The sequence below is a fragment of the Loxodonta africana genome, chromosome 11 (assembly GCF_030014295.1).
Source record: "Loxodonta africana isolate mLoxAfr1 chromosome 11, mLoxAfr1.hap2, whole genome shotgun sequence".
NCBI classification, from domain to species: domain Eukaryota; kingdom Metazoa; phylum Chordata; class Mammalia; order Proboscidea; family Elephantidae; genus Loxodonta; species Loxodonta africana.
The window spans coordinates 8,124,975-8,145,751 of record NC_087352.1 but is presented as its reverse complement, the minus strand read 5'-3'; the positions used below and the strand labels follow the sequence as shown (position 1 = coordinate 8,145,751).

The window sequence follows — 20,777 nt, the reverse complement described above, 5'->3', positions numbered from 1 at the left end:
TGGGCCATGGCATCTCATTAGTCACCATCAAAAACTGGTAAGAACTGCCCCTCATCTGAAAGCCCCACAGCCTGACCACTGGGCTTGCTCCTGGTCTCCTTAAGTGTAGTTTCTGCTCATGACACCTAGTCTCCAGGACGGGTTGCCCCATATCCTCAGGTTTAAGAACAACTAGAAGTGCCATCATGACCCACATCTGGGATACCTCTAAACAAAAAGTTGTGTTTCGGAGAAGACACATCTGATAAGGGCAGTATAGAATTGTGCAGCTGGAGGGACCTCAGCAATCAAAAGTTCCAGGTGAGGAAGCTAAGGTCAGCCAGGCAGTCAGCTGGTCACGGAAGAGCCCAGGAGAGGCCATGGATGATCTCTGATCCCCAGTCCTATGACTTTCCTTGAGTAAACACTGCTACTTAGCGCTTGAGAAAGTCTGTGCTTTTTTCCAGAGACAGAATAAGGTAGGTAGGCCTTACATTCTCTGAGCACTCAAATTGTCAGGTATTTATCTTGTAATACAAGGGCCTGCTTTATATTTTAAAGACTCCAGGTTGCCTGAGAGATAGGCAGTGCCAATTCTGATGAAAGATGCCTTTGCAGGAATCAAAGACACTAAACAGGGTAATTTGTCTGTTATCTGACAACAGAGTTACCCACACCCTTCATCACCAGCAACCACTCCAACCCCGTGGAAGACCAGGACTCTGTAACATTAACGTGTGGCCCTGACACTCAGGACACAACCTACCTGTGGTTGATAAACAATCAGAGCCTCCCAGAGACTGACAGGCTGGAGCTGTCCTCGGACAACAGGACCCTTACTGTATACAGTGTCACAAGGAATGACACAGGACCCTATGAGTGTAGAACCTGGAACCAAGTGAATGCCCGCCGTAGTGACCCATTCATCCTGAATGTTCTCTGTGAGTAACTTTTGTTTCCACATGGCACAGGCTGCCTCCCCAAGTCCACACTTTTAGAGCCAGGCCACGTCAGTCCTTTCAGGTCCACGTACACTGACCCTCAGCCCCTGGACACCCAGGCTGGCCATGACTTCCTTTCCCAGGTAAATCTGGGTTGGTCTAGCCATGCCACCAGAAAAGGAGGGGAGGGGCTGCTTCTGTTTTGAGATGCTCGGGGTCAAGAACTGGGACGGGAGAGACCGGTTGATGGTCTCAGAGTAGGCCCAGAAAACTCAGGGGGTTATTGTGCAGGACTTTTTAAAACAAGCCTCACAGGGATGCTGTGGCCCTTGTCAGACCGGGAGCTTCCTCTTCCCTCCGGTTACATCACAAAATGGCTTTCTTCTGTTTGCTCCAGATGGCCCGGACACCCCCACCATTTCCCCCTCATACTGGTATTACCCACCAGGGGCCAACCTCATTCTCTCCTGCAATGCGACCTCCAACCCACCTGCACAGTATTCTTGGCTTATCAATGGGACCTATTTGCAATCCACACAAGTGCTCTTTATCCCCAACATCACTCCAAGTCATAGTGGGAACTATACCTGCCATGTCCATAACAATGCCACTGGCTTCAATAGAACCACGGTCAAGACTATCACAGTCTCTGGTAAGTGGCTCCCTGGAACTTCAGCACTGAGCTCTGGGGTGGACGTTGGTCTGGTTTTCTGAAAAAAATCTTTTAAGAAGTTATTTTCCAATCTGTGTCCCCTGGGAACACACAAATCCCAAAATCTGTCCCTGAGCCCTCTGACTACATCTCTTGAAACTATTCCCTCTACTTTTTCTTCTTATTTCTCAGGGCTGTCCTTGGGTCCAGCCTGGAATGTGGGGACGGGGCTCTGTCAGCCTCAGAAAGCCCCACGGAATGTCAGGGGGCTTCAGAGTGAGAGAGGAAAGAAGAGTCCTCAAGCTCTAGTGTTCTCTCTGTCACTAACTTGTCATTTTCTTTCATCTGTTTTCTTTCACTGACTCCACGTGCTATAAGGAACACACAAGTCTTCCAACAGGCTCACATGTTTTCCCAAATGAGAGGACGAAACAACCTCCACCGGGGCGATGGGCAGGAAGGAGTTCTGCCTCTCTGCTCAGACCCCTGCAGTCCCATGCACCAGCCCTGTTCTGATGCCACCTGTGGTCAGACTGGGGAGGGTGCAGTCCCCAAAGCCTGGAGGCACACTTTACTTGTGACTCATGTCCTTGTCTTTGGTGTGATGCTCAGAGTCCCACAGCTCCTGCCTATTCCCGGACTCTTTTCTAAATCATCCCTTAGACTTGGCTCTGTCCTTTATTGGGCCATGGCATCTCATTAGTCACCATCAAAAACTGGTAAGAACTGCCCCTCATCTGAAAGCCCCACAGCCTGACCACTGGGCTTGCTCCTGGTCTCCTTAAGTGTAGTTTCTGCTCATGACACCTAGTCTCCAGGACGGGTTGCCCCATATCCTCAGGTTTAAGAACAACTAGAAGTGCCATCATGACCCACATCTGGGATACCTCTAAACAAAAAGTTGTGTTTCGGAGAAGACACATCTGATAAGGGCAGTATAGAATTGTGCAGCTGGAGGGACCTCAGCAATCAAAAGTTCCAGGTGAGGAAGCTAAGGTCAGCCAGGCAGTCAGCTGGTCACGGAAGAGCCCAGGAGAGGCCATGGATGATCTCTGATCCCCAGTCCTATGACTTTCCTTGAGTAAACACTGCTACTTAGCGCTTGAGAAAGTCTGTGCTTTTTTCCAGAGACAGAATAAGGTAGGTAGGCCTTACATTCTCTGAGCACTCAAATTGTCAGGTATTTATCTTGTAATACAAGGGCCTGCTTTATATTTTAAAGACTCCAGGTTGCCTGAGAGATAGGCAGTGCCAATTCTGATGAAAGATGCCTTTGCAGGAATCAAAGACACTAAACAGGGTAATTTGTCTGTTATCTGACAACAGAGTTACCCACACCCTTCATCACCAGCAACCACTCCAACCCCGTGGAAGACCAGGACTCTGTAACATTAACGTGTGGCCCTGACACTCAGGACACAACCTACCTGTGGTTGATAAACAATCAGAGCCTCCCAGAGACTGACAGGCTGGAGCTGTCCTCGGACAACAGGACCCTTACTGTATACAGTGTCACAAGGAATGACACAGGACCCTATGAGTGTAGAACCTGGAACCAAGTGAATGCCCGCCGTAGTGACCCATTCATCCTGAATGTTCTCTGTGAGTAACTTTTGTTTCCACATGGCACAGGCTGCCTCCCCAAGTCCACACTTTTAGAGCCAGGCCACGTCAGTCCTTTCAGGTCCACGTACACTGACCCTCAGCCCCTGGACACCCAGGCTGGCCATGACTTCCTTTCCCAGGTAAATCTGGGTTGGTCTAGCCATGCCACCAGAAAAGGAGGGGAGGGGCTGCTTCTGTTTTGAGATGCTCGGGGTCAAGAACTGGGACGGGAGAGACCGGTTGATGGTCTCAGAGTAGGCCCAGAAAACTCAGGGGGTTATTGTGCAGGACTTTTTAAAACAAGCCTCACAGGGATGCTGTGGCCCTTGTCAGACCGGGAGCTTCCTCTTCCCTCCGGTTACATCACAAAATGGCTTTCTTCTGTTTGCTCCAGATGGCCCGGACACCCCCACCATTTCCCCCTCATACTGGTATTACCCACCAGGGGCCAACCTCATTCTCTCCTGCAATGCGACCTCCAACCCACCTGCACAGTATTCTTGGCTTATCAATGGGACCTATTTGCAATCCACACAAGTGCTCTTTATCCCCAACATCACTCCAAGTCATAGTGGGAACTATACCTGCCATGTCCATAACAATGCCACTGGCTTCAATAGAACCACGGTCAAGACTATCACAGTCTCTGGTAAGTGGCTCCCTGGAACTTCAGCACTGAGCTCTGGGGTGGACGTTGGTCTGGTTTTCTGAAAAAAATCTTTTAAGAAGTTATTTTCCAATCTGTGTCCCCTGGGAACACACAAATCCCAAAATCTGTCCCTGAGCCCTCTGACTACATCTCTTGAAACTATTCCCTCTACTTTTTCTTCTTATTTCTCAGGGCTGTCCTTGGGTCCAGCCTGGAATGTGGGGACGGGGCTCTGTCAGCCTCAGAAAGCCCCACGGAATGTCAGGGGGCTTCAGAGTGAGAGAGGAAAGAAGAGTCCTCAAGCTCTAGTGTTCTCTCTGTCACTAACTTGTCATTTTCTTTCATCTGTTTTCTTTCACTGACTCCACGTGCTATAAGGAACACACAAGTCTTCCAACAGGCTCACATGTTTTCCCAAATGAGAGGACGAAACAACCTCCACCGGGGCGATGGGCAGGAAGGAGTTCTGCCTCTCTGCTCAGACCCCTGCAGTCCCATGCACCAGCCCTGTTCTGATGCCACCTGTGGTCAGACTGGGGAGGGTGCAGTCCCCAAAGCCTGGAGGCACACTTTACTTGTGACTCATGTCCTTGTCTTTGGTGTGATGCTCAGAGTCCCACAGCTCCTGCCTATTCCCGGACTCTTTTCTAAATCATCCCTTAGACTTGGCTCTGTCCTTTATTGGGCCATGGCATCTCATTAGTCACCATCAAAAACTGGTAAGAACTGCCCCTCATCTGAAAGCCCCACAGCCTGACCACCGGGCTTGCTCCTGGTCTCCTTAAGTGTAGTTTCTGCTCATGACACCTAGTCTCCAGGACGGGTTGCCCCATATCCTCAGGTTTAAGAACAACTAGAAGTGCCATCATGACCCACATCTGGGATACCTCTAAACAAAAAGTTGTGTTTTGGAGAAGACACATCTGATAAGGGCAGTATAGAATTGTGCAGCTGGAGGGACCTCAGCAATCAAAAGTTCCAGGTGAGGAAGCTAAGGTCAGCCAGGCAGTCAGCTGGTCACGGAAGAGCCCAGGAGAGGCCATGGATGATCTCTGATCCCCAGTCCTATGACTTTCCTTGAGTAAACACTGCTACTTAGCGCTTGAGAAAGTCTGTGCTTTTTTCCAGAGACAGAATAAGGTAGGTAGGCCTTACATTCTCTGAGCACTCAAATTGTCAGGTATTTATCTTGTAATACAAGGGCCTGCTTTATATTTTAAAGACTCCAGGTTGCCTGAGAGATAGGCAGTGCCAATTCTGATGAAAGATGCCTTTGCAGGAATCAAAGACACTAAACAGGGTAATTTGTCTGTTATCTGACAACAGAGTTACCCACACCCTTCATCACCAGCAACCACTCCAACCCCGTGGAAGACCAGGACTCTGTAACATTAACATGTGGCCCTGACACTCAGGACACAACCTACCTGTGGTTGATAAACAATCAGAGCCTCCCAGAGACTGACAGGCTGGAGCTGTCCTCGGACAACAGGACCCTTACTGTATACAGTGTCACAAGGAATGACACAGGACCCTATGAGTGTAGAACCTGGAACCAAGTGAATGCCCGCCGTAGTGACCCATTCATCCTGAATGTTCTCTGTGAGTAACTTTTGTTTCCACATGGCACAGGCTGCCTCCCCAAGTCCACACTTTTAGAGCCAGGCCACATCAGTCCTTTCAGGTCCACGTACACTGACCCTCAGCCCCTGGACACCCAGGCTGGCCATGACTTCCTTTCCCAGGTAAATCTGGGTTGGTCTAGCCATGCCACCAGAAAAGGAGGGGAGGGGCTGCTTCTGTTTTGAGATGCTCGGGGTCAAGAACTGGGACAGGAGAGACCGGTTGATGGTCTCAGAGTAGGCCCAGAAAACTCAGGGGGTTATTGTGCAGGACTTTTTAAAACAAGCCTCACAGGGATGCTGTGGCCCTTGTCAGACCGGGAGCTTCCTCTTCCCTCCGGTTACATCACAAAATGGCTTTCTTCTGTTTGCTCCAGATGGCCCGGACACCCCCACCATTTCCCCCTCATACTGGTATTACCCACCAGGGGCCAACCTCATTCTCTCCTGCAATGCGACCTCCAACCCACCTGCACAGTATTCTTGGCTTATCAATGGGACCTATTTGCAATCCACACAAGTGCTCTTTATCCCCAACATCACTCCAAGTCATAGTGGGAACTATACCTGCCATGTCCATAACAATGCCACTGGCTTCAATAGAACCACGGTCAAGACTATCACAGTCTCTGGTAAGTGGCTCCCTGGAACTTCAGCACTGAGCTCTGGGGTGGACGTTGGTCTGGTTTTCTGAAAAAAATCTTTTAAGAAGTTATTTTCCAATCTGTGTCCCCTGGGAACACACAAATCCCAAAATCTGTCCCTGAGCCCTCTGACTACATCTCTTGAAACTATTCCCTCTACTTTTTCTTCTTATTTCTCAGGGCTGTCCTTGGGTCCAGCCTGGAATGTGGGGACGGGGCTCTGTCAGCCTCAGAAAGCCCCACGGAATGTCAGGGGGCTTCAGAGTGAGAGAGGAAAGAAGAGTCCTCAAGCTCTAGTGTTCTCGCTGTCACTAACTTGTCATTTTCTTTCATCTGTTTTCTTTCACTGACTCCACGTGCTATAAGGAACACACAAGTCTTCCAACAGGCTCACATGTTTTCCCAAATGAGAGGACGAAACAACCTCCACCGGGGCGATGGGCAGGAAGGAGTTCTGCCTCTCTGCTCAGACCCCTGCAGTCCCATGCACCAGCCCTGTTCTGATGCCACCTGTGGTCAGACTGGGGAGGGTGCAGTCCCCAAAGCCTGGAGGCACACTTTACTTGTGACTCATGTCCTTGTCTTTGGTGTGATGCTCAGAGTCCCACAGCTCCTGCCTATTCCCGGACTCTTTTCTAAATCATCCCTTAGACTTGGCTCTGTCCTTTATTGGGCCATGGCATCTCATTAGTCACCATCAAAAACTGGTAAGAACTGCCCCTCATCTGAAAGCCCCACAGCCTGACCACCGGGCTTGCTCCTGGTCTCCTTAAGTGTAGTTTCTGCTCATGACACCTAGTCTCCAGGACGGGTTGCCCCATATCCTCAGGTTTAAGAACAACTAGAAGTGCCATCATGACCCACATCTGGGATACCTCTAAACAAAAAGTTGTGTTTCGGAGAAGACACATCTGATAAGGGCAGTATAGAATTGTGCAGCTGGAGGGACCTCAGCAATCAAAAGTTCCAGGTGAGGAAGCTAAGGTCAGCCAGGCAGTCAGCTGGTCACGGAAGAGCCCAGGAGAGGCCATGGATGATCTCTGATCCCCAGTCCTATGACTTTCCTTGAGTAAACACTGCTACTTAGCGCTTGAGAAAGTCTGTGCTTTTTTCCAGAGACAGAATAAGGTAGGTAGGCCTTACATTCTCTGAGCACTCAAATTGTCAGGTATTTATCTTGTAATACAAGGGCCTGCTTTATATTTTAAAGACTCCAGGTTGCCTGAGAGATAGGCAGTGCCAATTCTGATGAAAGATGCCTTTGCAGGAATCAAAGACACTAAACAGGGTAATTTGTCTGTTATCTGACAACAGAGTTACCCACACCCTTCATCACCAGCAACCACTCCAACCCCGTGGAAGACCAGGACTCTGTAACATTAACGTGTGGCCCTGACACTCAGGACACAACCTACCTGTGGTTGATAAACAATCAGAGCCTCCCAGAGACTGACAGGCTGGAGCTGTCCTCGGACAACAGGACCCTTACTGTACACAGTGTCACAAGGAATGACACAGGACCCTATGAGTGTAGAACCTGGAACCAAGTGAATGCCCGCCGTAGTGACCCATTCATCCTGAATGTTCTCTGTGAGTAACTTTTGTTTCCACATGGCACAGGCTGCCTCCCCAAGTCCACACTTTTAGAGCCAGGCCACGTCAGTCCTTTCAGGTCCACGTACACTGACCCTCAGCCCCTGGACACCCAGGTTGGCCATGACTTCCTTTCCCAGGTAAATCTGGGTTGGTCTAGCCATGCCACCAGAAAAGGAGGGGAGGGGCTGCTTCTGTTTTGAGATGCTCGGGGTCAAGAACTGGGACGGGAGAGACCGGTAGATGGTCCCAGAGTAGGCCCAGAAAACTCAGGGGGTTATTGTGCGGGATTTTTTAAAACAAGCCTCACAGGGATGCTGTGGCCCTTGTCAGACCGGGAGCTTCCTCTTCCCTCCGGTTACATCACAAAATGGCTTTCTTCTGTTTGCTCCAGATGGCCCGGACACCCCCACCATTTCCCCCTCATACTGGTATTACCCAGCAGGGGCCAACCTTACCCTCTCCTGCAATACGACCTCCAACCCACCTGCACAGTATTCTTGGCTTATCAATGGGAACTATTTGCAATCCACACAAGTGCTCTTTATCCCCAGCATCACTGTGAGTGGTACTGGAAACTATACCTGCCTTGTCTATAACAATGCCACTGACTTCAATAGAACCACCGTCAAGACTATCACAGTCTATGGTAAGCGGCTTCCTGGAACTTCAGCACTGAGCTCTGGGGTGGTGTTGTGTTTGGTTTTCTGAAAAAAATCCTTAAAGAAGTTATTTTCCAATCTGTGTGCCCCGGGAGCACACCAGTCCCAAAATCTGTTCCTGAGCCCTCTGACTACATTCCTGGAATCTCTTCTCTCCTCTTGCTCTTCTTATTTCTCAGGCCGGACCTTGGGTCCAGCCTGGAATGTGGGGAGGGGGCTCTCTCAGCCTCAGAAAGCCCCATGGAATGGCAGGGGGCTTCGGATTGGGAGAGGAAAGAAGAGTCCTCAATCAAGGCCACGTGTTCTCTCTGTCACTAATTTGTCACTTTCTTTCAGCATTTTCTTTCACTAAGTCCATGTGCTTATAAGGAACTCACAAGACTTTGAACAGGCTCTTATGTTTTCCCAAATGAGAGGATGAAACAACCTCCAGTGGGGTGATGGCCGGATGGAGCTCTGCTTCTCTGCTCTGTCCCCCGCAAACCTGTTCACCAGCCCTGTTCTGACTATCTGTAGTCCGGCTGAGGAGTGTGGAACAGGTTCAGGTGTGCTGTCTCCTAATCTTGCTAAAACAGTGCAACCCTAAGATAGTGATGACTGGGCCAGGCTGTGCTTACTCTCTATTATTTAACAAAAAGGAAACAGGTTCCCTTCTGTATGTGAAGCTGCCCTGTCCCAAAAATAGACAGGACCGGCAGCCTGCCATTCCCCCCCGCCAAATTGTCTACTAGAGAGGCACGTGATTTCTTACAAAGTCACAGGAGGCCCTAGGAAAGGGTCACACGATTGTCTAGAGAAGAAAAATTCCACCTGATGACAATGTGGATGGACATGTGGTCTGGGAAGAGGTCCCAGTGCAGATATGCAGATACTTCAGGGAGTCAGTGGGCTGCACCTATTTCCTAGTGAGGGGATAGGCCACCATGTCCTTACAGATCAATATCTAGACAGACACATAACCTCTGCAGAGGGTCAGGACCACCTTCTGGATCACCTTTCAGAGCTCACTGTGGGACCTGTAATCTGGCAGAGATATCACAGGAAGAAGAGTAGCCCCAGCACCAGGCCCTCCCACAGTCACCTCCTCTGTTTCTCCACAGAGTCAGTGACAAAGCCTTCCATCCAAGCCAGCAGCACCACAGTCACAGAAAATGAGGGCCCTGTGACCCTGACCTGCCTCACCAACCATGCTGAAATCTCTATCAGATGGATCTTCAAAGGACAGATCCTGCCGCTCACGGAGAGGACGACGCTGTCCCAGGACAACAGCTCCCTCACCATAGACCCCATCAGGAGGGAGGATACTGGGGAGTATCAATGTGAGGTCTACAACCCAGTCAGTTCCAACAAAAGTGATCCCCTCAACCTGACTGTGACATGTGAGTGACCCCTCATCCACTCCTACATCTTCTCTGGATAGATTAACTCTACCAATGGTATACAGAACGGATCAATGTCACAGGGGCAGAATATCAGTTAAGAGACAATTACAGTAAATAATGGTAAAGTGGTCAAGAGCTCAGTCTCTAAAACAAAGATGTTTTTAAGTGTCATATTCCAGGGCTGATATCCACTGTGCAAACTGGCACAAGGTTCTTAATGTCCTGAGCCTCAGGTTCCTCAGCTGAAGATTGCAGTAAGTTCACCTGCTTCACAAGATTGTTTTAAAGGTTTAATGCAATAATCAACTAAACCCTTAGCAAAATGCCACACAAATAGAAAATGTTCCATAAATGTTAGCTGTTATTATTACTACTATTATCATTAAGCTTTAAGTCGGGTAGTCCTGGAGTCAAATCCCAGATCCACCTCTTATTAGCCATAAGACTTTGGGTAAGTTTTTTCACCACTCTAAGCCTCAGTTTTTTCATCTATATAATGGGAATAATGTCTGCGTGACAGGATGATTGTAAGGATCAAATGAGATATATGTAAAGTATTTAGCACTGGGCATGGCACATAAGCCTGTTGCCATCAAATAAATTCTGACTCATAGGGACCCTATAGGACAGAGTAGAACTCCCACATAGGGTTTCCAAGGAGTGGCTGGTGGATTCGAACTGCCAGACTTTTGGTTAGCAGATGAGCTCTTAACCACTGCACCATCAGGGCTCCAAACAGTATCTAGCATTAACAGTCAGCCTTGGGTTAACTGGTAAGGGTTAAGCCCGAAATGGTAGCAATAGAGAAAAGTAGAAACAGATGCAGAAAGTCTTATATATGGGGAAAAAGTGCATCACAGAGAAACCCATTGGGACATGATTATTGACTAAATATGGGAGGGAAAAAAAGGGGTTGAAAATTAAGTGCAATCTATCTGAAGTAGATTACCAGGACTTTTCTTCCAAGGTGGCCAACCTTTGGGTTCACAGACTAGCACTTAACCATCTGTGCCATTTTTGATAATGCCTAAAGACCTGGGAAAATCAATGGAAGTGATATTTGGTTTTGAAAACATCTGCTAATAAAATCTAGAAAGGCTTTCTTGAACAAAGCATTTAAAATAATTGTTGAACGGCCCTTCCGGGCCAGTCCCTTTATTCTATAATTACTGATTCTTTTAAAGAGTAAAAAAACTATAATTTAAAATAAATTTACACAAAGTCTGGATTAAAATTATAGTGACTAGAATGGTGCCCCTTGTAGATAGATTAACTATCACACATTCAATATCAATACTGGAAATTTAATTAAAGAAAAACACTATTAAAGGGAATAAAACAACAAACGCAAAAAAAAAAAAAAAGAGTTAAGTGCAAAATTTAAGCTTCATGCATGAGTTTTCTTGCCATTAAACAAGCAAGAACTTTATCAGGGAAAATGCCTGTGAGGGAAATGGGGCAAGAGTGGGAGGAGCCTGGGAGAGTCCCAGATCAAGACACAGATCTGATCCCTGTGAAGGAGAAAGGGAGGGAAGGAAGTTTTAGGTTGCAGTGTGGTTCTAAGGGCATTTTTGCAGGGCCTATGGGGTTTTTATGGGGAGTCCTCGAGCCAGTCACCTATCAGAAAAAACTGTCTCCCAGAAACAGGTGTGCTTTTGCACCTCTGCTGCAGCCTGTGGGAAGCATGGTCTCTGCATAAGCAGGTGGTGAATTCAGAGTGCATTAGCCTGCCCCTTTACTCAGTTAAAAACTCACCACAGCAGATCTGAGAGGTACTTATTCATGGCTGCCATACGCGGGCAACTGAGAACAAGATGTAACCACGAAAAAGTGGAAAGTCAAGAGGGAAGTTCTAATAACACAAAAATAGCCATCAGCGTTTCTCACATTTCCAAAGCCTCAAAAATATCTGAGTGCAGAAAAGCCAGGACGGAATTGAGACAAGATGGATCATCAACCTGGAAACACAGTGAGAGAGAAAAAATTGCAGGGGTAGTCCACCAACCGCCTCACAGTGACCTTCTATGAAAACTGTTCTTTGATGGAATGAGTAGAGACCCTTCAAGTTGAGAGCTATTTCCCAGAGCACCCCCAATGTAAAATAATTTACTTTCTTTTTCTTCCCACGACAGATCCTCCTCCAGAAATTCCTGGCCTCTCAGGAGGAGCCATTGCTGGCATCGTGGTTGGAGCAGTGGCTGTGGTGGCTGTGGTAGTAGCCCTGGTGTACTTTCTGTGTATCAGAAACACTGCCAGGTATGATGCCTTTCCTCATGTTCTGCTTCCTCAAAGGCTGGCCGCCATGCTTAGGAGAGGGAAAGGACTCTTCTCCACCTCTGCCTCTGGGCCTGGGCCTCCTCTTCCTCCTTCCTAAACTCCTGCTTCTCAGCACTAATGCCTGCGGGTCTCTGCCTCCCTGGTCTTCATCTCCCTGTATCCCATTGTCTCTTGGACATGGATATTCCCATCCCCATCTGCATTTAGAGGGAAATGCCCAGTTATGTTCTTCTGTTCCCCAGTCAGGGAAGCCAGGGTTCAAAAGGGAAAAAAAGAGAAAATGAAAGCAACAGCAAGAGAAAGTGAGCCAGGTGCTCTGGTGACCACAGTAGCAGAGGAGGGAGGGATAGGACAGGAACTGAATCTGAGAGAAAGCAGACACAGCCAAAAGACCTCCTGACAATAAATAAATTGAGGAAAAAAACAGTATCTACTCCTTGGGTAAACAAAAGGGGAAAGGTCTCAGGGTAGAAGTAGACTCAGAAGCTGTTGATAAAGAATGGACTTAAATGTGTGCATCTAAGGAGCACTCATGGCTCAACAGTTAAGCACTAGGCTGCTAACTGAAAGGTTGGGGGTTAGAACCCACCCAGCTGCCCCACAGGAGAAGAACCTGAAGATCTGCTCCCATAAAGATTACAGCCTAGAAAACCCTATGGGGCAGCTCTACTCTGTCACATGGGGTCTCTGTGAGTCCCAGATCGACTTGATGGCACAGGACAACAACAACAAATATGCACATTTAGCAAGTGGAAAGGAGTCAACACTAGAAGAGATAGTGGTTAGACTGAAGAAACAAGGCCCTAAAGGAAAGGTAGTACCAACGGTGGTGTAAATGAACATTGAGGAGTTCGCTGCTGAAGTGTCCTTCTGAATTCAAGAAGCAACGTTCCTATGTTGGCGATAGCAGTCACAGTGTCTGATATTTATTTAGGGCAAGCGACCAGCGCGATAACACAGAGCACAAACCCTCAGCATCCAACCACAGTAAGTAAAGCCACTCACCCGATGAGAGCTGGAAAGATCCACCACATGCCCTATCCTAGCAGAGAACCCTGGATCCCCAAATCCTGCCTTCTGAATTTTTACAGAGGAATCTCTGTTTCCCAACTTTAAGTTGGAATAGGTCTTTACACCCTTCCTTACCTCAAAAGGTTCCCCTGAGACACAGCCCCAGGAGCAACGCTCACTCTGCCCAGGCCAAGCAGGCCTGAGTAAGATGGACAAGTTTCCAGGAGTCATTTCCTCATCCTTACTCTTTCCCCTTCTGCCTCTATTATGGATGTGGGCATTCTCCCTTGGTGAAAGTTTTCCCTGTCTTGTGGGTGCTCCTGGTGCCGTGGGTCTCATTGCCCCTCCTTGCCTCTGGATCCTGTTCCTCAGAATGCATATGGGCAAAAATCAAGGCCTGTGAACTGGTAGAATCCTCAGAAGTGGACTGAGGCTTCCTGCGGCTCTATACCTGCCCCTCCTCTGGCACTAATGCTGCTGGACCACAGGCACTAAGGAAGCGGAATTCCTTAACTGATCATGGGCCACCCCCATTGCTTACCATCGCCACCATCTGCCCCCTCCTTCAGCTAGAAATCACAACAGCCCAGGAACACACTGTTCTAAGGCTGTAAGTCAGCTTTGCATTTTCACGGATTTGAAACTTTTCTTTTCCTTCCCCAGGTCAGGACCATTCTGACACGGTAAGCATAGCCAGTTTCACTGGCTCATTTTCTCATGGAAATATCTCTGAATGAAATGAGTTATTCTGTTCGTCTGTGTGTGTGTGTCTGTGTGTCTGTGTGATGAAAGTATACACAATAAAACATACACCAACTCAACAATTCATACATGTACGATTCAGTGACATCGATTACATTCTTGAAGTTGTATAACCATTCTCCCTATCCTTTTGCAAATCATTCCAACACAATTAACATAAACTCAATCCCCTCTAGCAATAACCCTAGAAGGATTTATTCCTGAAGTCACAAATGTGAGATTATGTTTGGGTTAAAGTTCCTCAATGTAGCAATGAAGAAATATTGGTTAATGAGTCTACCTCACAGCAAGAAGTTGGATTTTGGAATTATGCCCACCCTGTGTTTGAATCCTGCCTGTGACTCTTGGTAGCTCTGTGTCTTCGGACAAGTAACTTAATCTCTTTGACTCTCAGCTTTGTCATCTGTAGTTTTCTGCCTTCCTTAAGGAAAGTTGAAAGAATTAAACATCATATGTCAAGCACCCAGCACAATGTCCAGCACAAAGAAGACACTAAATAATTCTCTCTCCTCTACCTTCCGTCTGATCCTGCTCTCACTGTCAAAAGATAATTCCCATTATAAAGGACATTCCGAGGTCCTATTTCCTTTATAATAATTTTACAAACTTTTCCTCATCTTAATCTTTTAATACAGTGCACATATATACTGAAAAATGCTTAAAACATAAGTATGCCTTCACAATGTATGAAATTTCATGAAATGAACACACCCATGTAAGCAGCACCTACCCCTAAAAAAACCCTTCCAGTCATTGCCCACCCAAGAGTAACCACTATCCTGACTTCCAATGCTCTAGATTAGTTTTACTGATTTTCTCTCATATAAATGAAAACGCCTGTATATCCTTGTATGTGTCTGCCTATTTTTGTTCAATGTTATGTTCCGTGAGATTCACTCACATTGTCGTGGGTATCTATAGTTTGTTCATTCTCATTGCTGTATTGTCTTCCATTGTATGAATACTATGATGTATCTCTTCTAATGACCATTCAACAGGAGTTTACCAAGCAGAGATAATGGGTCACAAAAGCCCTTCTCTGAAGCTAAAAGTTCCAAAGTGGTGATAGTAAGTGGTGCTGAAACACACTAGGTCAGGTGAGGGCATGACCCTTGACATTGATTTAATTGTTTCTCATGCTTTTCAGGACAATGAAGTTGCATATTCTTCCCTGAACTTCAAGGCCCAGCAACCAGAGAAATCGACTTCAGCATTCCCATCCCCAACAGCCACAGAAACAATCTATTCAGAAGTAAAAAAGAAGTAATGCAACTTGTCCTGCACTGCTAATGTATTTATTCCAAACCTCTCTCATCCCCATCACCAGGAGATCCCTTTACCCTCAGGGGAAAAGGAAAGAAGCCCCCACTGCCACCTGTTCACTCCCTAACACTGTACCTCCAGGCTACCAGGTCACAGCCCCTCCCTCAGTATCAATAGACATCATTGAAATTTGGCAAAGCCAATTTGGAGAAGAGTTCCTAGAACCTCCCCATCCTTCCCCTGACTCGATGTTTTAAAACTTACCTCTTCAAAGCACACTCACTTCTTCCCACATGAGTCCTGTCCCATCAGAGTCTAACTTTAATTTGCAGTAACCTCAAGACTAATGTGCAGGGAAAAGAGAGAAAAAGTAAAAGCAGCAATTGCTTCTTCTGTCTCTCCAAAGCCCAGTGTGAAAATCAAATATATAACCAATACTGTACTGAGAAATTCTACACCTCTGTCCACTGTCAGGTTTGTCTACCTATAGGATCAGGGCCTAAGTACTTTGCTAAGGTAAGGATACCAACGAAAACTCTGGCAAGCCTGTCTCAAGAGAACCCACTAGAAGCAACTAGAAAAACTGTTTGCCAAGATCTACAGGCAATTCCTAGTGGAAAATGCAAAAGTACATGTATCTTTCCTGTCTTTATGGACTTTATACAAGGAAATGCCCACAGAGAGAAGGCTATAGCTTTAGGAGGGAGACAGTTGTAACAGAGACAATCTGCTGGGGACTTGAGAAAAGAATCAGAGAACTACCCTTCAGAGAATTATTTAAATTATTATTAATAAATGCAAATTTTGGGGTATTGAGTGTTCATCTTTTCTCTGAGACATTCTGCTATTTTAATTTTTGTAACCACTTATTATTTCTCTAAAAGAGGTTACTTTTATGTACTTCACCTATACAGGCCAATCTGACTTTGGTGAAAGATTGGTTAAAGAAGCTGCCAAAATCCCTCAGGTTCCCTTGGCCAGGAGCTCCTCCAGGCTTCTTTATTAGGGGCTCCAAATAGAAAATAGCAAGGAGAGGTTTTCCTCATTCATGTCTAGAAATGGATCTAACTCAATTTCTGGGCATCTCAGACCAATCTCCAACAACCACTCTGTTCCACATTTCTGCCTGTGCATCCCACCTTCCATTGTGTCTGTCTGCCCCCTCGCTCTTCTCAGGAAACCTTGGCTTCTGCCAAGGTGTGTTTGGTTCTTGAGAAGTGGGAGCCCCGTAAAAGGAACACTGTCACTCACACTGTTGGCACTGGGTACAACTTAGAAAGTTGCACTGGTGCTGATGCCCCTTGGGGACAAGGGCTGTGAGCGGGTATTAGGACATGAGAGGAAGATGATGACAGAACCTCAGGTTTCTTAAACAGCCTCTGAAATTTCTATTTTCTCTGATAGAGTCTATGGGTTCCCATGTCCTTAGAATAAAAAGGAAGAAAGGGAGAAGGAGAGGAAAATGTACTTCCCACCCAACCTTCCTCTACACAGACAGAATTTCTTTGAGGCTGTTAGAAGAAATATTTTATTGGATATTGAATACCTTATGTCATGCTTTGCCTAAGAGACTTCCTCTTAAAGGGTTAGTTGGGAGTTCTGTGAACTCAGGTACCTCTTTGAGGGTTTTCCAGCCCTGATACACACTGTAGACTTCCCCTCATCCTCTCTATGCTGTGTTATTTAATTTTGCCTGGCTAAGGCCACTTCTGAATTACTTTTAAAATTTATTTGCTCTTTATTTGTAATAAAAATTATATATAGCAGAAAAGAACATGCTGCCTCACAGCTGATACCTTATAGGCAGAAGAAAGAGGGTATAAATTTCTCAATGGGGAACTGGAATAAGTATATTTCTAAATCTGAAGACATCTGCTCTAGTGACCTGAAAGCAACAGGCCATAGCTCCAACCTGCCTGGAAGGAACTGCCCGCCTTCCTCTGGAAGAGAAGATGATTCCATGAGTGAAAGATCTCCTGAGCCTCTTTATTAGGGGCAAACAATACTTCCCACAGAGGAAGTTCCAGCCACTCAGATTTAGCAATATAGCTCATTCACAAGGACCTCCACAGGTTCAATCATATGGAATTCTTTCTAGCATCTTCAATCTCTTCCTTATTCCCAGCTCCTATTTTTTCTGCCCTCTTAGAGGGTCACATCTCTTCTAACATGAATAACCTTCATTTATTAATTCCACTAAGTATTAATCTATTATCTCATTCCCCTTCCCTTCCAAACAATTGAAATATATGCTACATCCACTGCCTTTCCATGTCCTCATCATCTAATTTCTCCTGACCCTCTGCAGTAATACCTCCATACACAAGATTCTTGGAAGCAACATAAAATTAGTATCTCTTGGCCAAATTCAAAGATATTTTCACTGTCCTCACACTTTTCACGTTTACAACATTCGAGACCACAGATTTTTTCTTTCTGGAATTTCTCCTTCCACCGCCACCTATGAGCATGCCCACACCAGATTTGGTACTTAGACAATTCTAGTCTCCCTCTACTCCACTCGTCTTTCTTCAGCTTCAGTGACCTCTCTGCAGAAATCTCTAGCCTCAATTACTTTCAAGATCTCACATCGCCTACATCCAAATACCTTCTGAAATTATTCCTCATCAAACTGACTCTCCCCAAGAGCTTACTCATTTCTCTCAGTAACACCACTGAGAAACATCTAGTCTCCTCTCTTTTTGTTTCCCAGATTCAATGAATCTTCAAAGCCTGCTGATTCTTTCTCAACATCTCTCAGTTATGACATTCTCTCCATTCCCATAAGTCTAACTAATCCAGGCCCTCCACAACTCCTGCTTGAAGGACTCCTAGACTTATTTCCAGTCTCCCTACTGAAGTCTTTGCATACAACTGCCTCGTTACCCTTTCTAAAAACCAATTCACTCTCCTACTGGAGAATCTACAATGCATACACCTATGGTCAACTGATTTCTACAAGGGCATTCAGTCCACTCAATGGGAAAGAAAGATCCCCTTCAATAAATGGTGCTGGGAAAATTGAATTTCCTCCACATGCAGAAGAATGAATCAGGATCCAAGCCTAACACCATACACAAAAAACAATTCAAAATGGATCGAGAACCTAAATGTGAAAACTAAAACCAGAAAATTATTAGAAGAAAATGTAGGGGTGAGGCTGTGGGACCTAGTTTTTAGTGACAGACTATCAAATATGACAACAAAAGCATGGGCAGCAAAAGATGAAATAGACAAATGGAACCTCATAAAAATTAAATACTTTTGTTCATCAAAAGACTTTATCAAATAAGTGAAAATACAACCTAAAGATTGAGGGAAAAAAAGTGTGAAATACGTATCTGATAAGAGTCCAATATCTAAAATACAAAAAATACTTCTACAACCTTACAACAAAAAGATAAACGACCCAATCAAAAAATTGGCATAGGACTTGAAAAAATATTTAACCAAAGAGGATATCCAAATGTCCAAGGTTCACATGAAAAGATGCTCAACGTCATTAGCCATCACAGTAATGCAAATCAAAACCACAATGAGATACTACCTCACCCTCATTAGAACAGCATTGATCAAAAGGAAAATAACAAATGTTGGCCAGGATGTGCAGAAACTGGAGCCCTTATCCATTGCTGGTGGGAATGCAAAATGGTACAGCCATTGTGGAAAGCAGTGTGGCAGTTCCTCAAAACACTAAAACTAGAACTACCATAAAAGACCCAGCAATTCCACTCCTAGTTATATACCTAAAAGACTTGAAAGCAGAGACTCAAATAGAGCCTTGTAAACCGATGTTCACTGCAGCACTATTCACAACAGCCAAAAGGTGGAAGTAACCTAAATGTCCATCAACAGATGAATGGATAAACAAAATGTGATACATATATACAACGGAATACTACTCAGCCAGTTGAAAAAATGAAGCCTTGATACATGCTAAAATATGAATGGAGCTGGAAGATATTATGTTGAGTGAAATAAGCCAACTTCGAAAGGACAAATATTATATGATCTCACTTATATAAAAACACAAGAAAAGACAAATGTATAGAGAACAAAGTTTATTAGTAGTTTTCAGGGTCAGGAGGGAGGAAGAAGTGGGGGGAGGGTTTGACAGAGATAGAAAAATCTAACTGATTAAGGGTAAGGTTGCACAGCCAATCACTGTAATTGCTATGAATAAGTTGTACACCTACAAAAAGTTAAACTGGCAAAAGTTCTGTGATAGATATATTTACAATGACAAAAAAAAAAAAAAAGGAGCTACTGAGGCTTCTTATGTACAGCCAAAGCCTCACTGGATTTGATTCCTTGGTTTGGAAGTTTAGGGTCATGGTTTAATGGGGCATCCCAGTTAATTGGCCTAAAAACATGTTCAGTGCTTCTGTTCTACCACCTTGTTAGTTGTGTAGTGCTTGGGGTCTTAAAAGCCTGTAAGCACCCATCCAAGGCACAACAATTGGTCTCTATATTCTTCTGGAGCAACAGAGGACAGAGAGTCTGGAAGAGGAGGAGGATATGGAATGTGTAGCTAACTGCTTCCGTGAACAGCTGCCTCCTTTGCCATGAGACTAGAAGAACTGGATGGTGCCCAGCTACCATTACTGAACATTTTGATAAAAGATTCTATAGAAGAATCCTGGAAAAAGACAGTCTATTTAACAAAAGGTGCTGGGTATCCGTCTGCAAAAAAATGAAACAAGACCCATACCTCACATCACATACAAAAACTTACTCAAAATGGATCAAAGACCTAAATATAAAATCTAAAACTATAAAGATCATGGAAGAAAAAATAGGGACAATGCTAGGAGCCCTAATACATGGCATAAACAGAATACAAAACATAACTAACACTGCACAAACACCAGAAGAAAAACTAGATAACTGTGAGCTCCTAAAAATCGAACACATATGCTCATCAAAAGACTTCACCAAACAAGTAAAAAGACAACCTACACACTGGGAAAAATTTTTGGCTACAACATATCCAATCAGGATCTAATCTCTACAAGATACGGCAAAACCTCAACAACAAAAAGACCAGTAACTCAATTAAAAAATGGGCAAAGGATATGAACAGGCACTCCACCAAAGAAGACATTCAGGCAGCTAACATATCCATGAGGAAATGCTCACAATCATTAGCCATTAGAGAAATGCAAATCAAAACTGCAATGAGATACCATCTCACCCCAACAAGACTAGCATTAATCCAAAAAACACAAAATAATAAATGTTGGAGAGGCTGTGGAGAGACTGGAACATTTATACATTGTTGGTGAGAATGTAAAATGGTACACCACTTCGGAAATAAATTTGTCACTTCCTTAAAAAGCTAGAAATAGAAGTACCACACGATCCAGCAATCCCACTCCTTGGAATATATCCTAGAGAAATGAGAGCCGTTACATGAACAGATATATGCACACCTATGTTCCTTGTAGCCCTGTTCATGACAGCGAAAATATGGAAACAACATGGATGAATCTGGAAGGCATTATGCTGAGTGAAATTAGTCAGTCGCGAAAAGACAAATACTGTATGAGACCACTTTTATAAGAACTCAAGAAAAGGCTTAAACATAGAATAAAATATTCTTTGATAGTTACAAGGGTGGGGAGGGAGGGAGAAGGGAATTCACTACACAGAGGACAAGAATTATCTTAGATGAAGGGAAGGTCAACACACAATACAGGGGAAGTCAGCACAACTGGACTAAACCAAAAGCTAAG

At 45.3% G+C, this 20,777-nt stretch overlaps 1 protein-coding gene across 1 annotated transcript in view; it reads left to right on the top strand.

Moving 5' to 3' along the window:
* LOC100671157 (CEA cell adhesion molecule 1) overlaps positions 1 to 20,609 on the top strand; it is a 113,643-nt gene extending 93,034 nt beyond the window's left edge. Inside the window, 13 exon segments of the mRNA XM_064293748.1 lie at positions 645 to 920; positions 1,318 to 1,572; positions 2,899 to 3,174; positions 3,572 to 3,826; positions 5,153 to 5,428; positions 5,826 to 6,080; positions 7,407 to 7,682; positions 8,080 to 8,334; positions 9,448 to 9,726; positions 11,862 to 11,985; positions 12,941 to 12,993; positions 13,681 to 13,700; positions 14,927 to 20,609. Coding sequence (XP_064149818.1) covers positions 645 to 920; positions 1,318 to 1,572; positions 2,899 to 3,174; positions 3,572 to 3,826; positions 5,153 to 5,428; positions 5,826 to 6,080; positions 7,407 to 7,682; positions 8,080 to 8,334; positions 9,448 to 9,726; positions 11,862 to 11,985; positions 12,941 to 12,993; positions 13,681 to 13,700; positions 14,927 to 15,046 — 2,720 coding nt within the window. The 3' untranslated portion in view covers positions 15,047 to 20,609.
* The last annotated feature ends 168 nt before the right edge of the window (positions 20,610 to 20,777 follow it).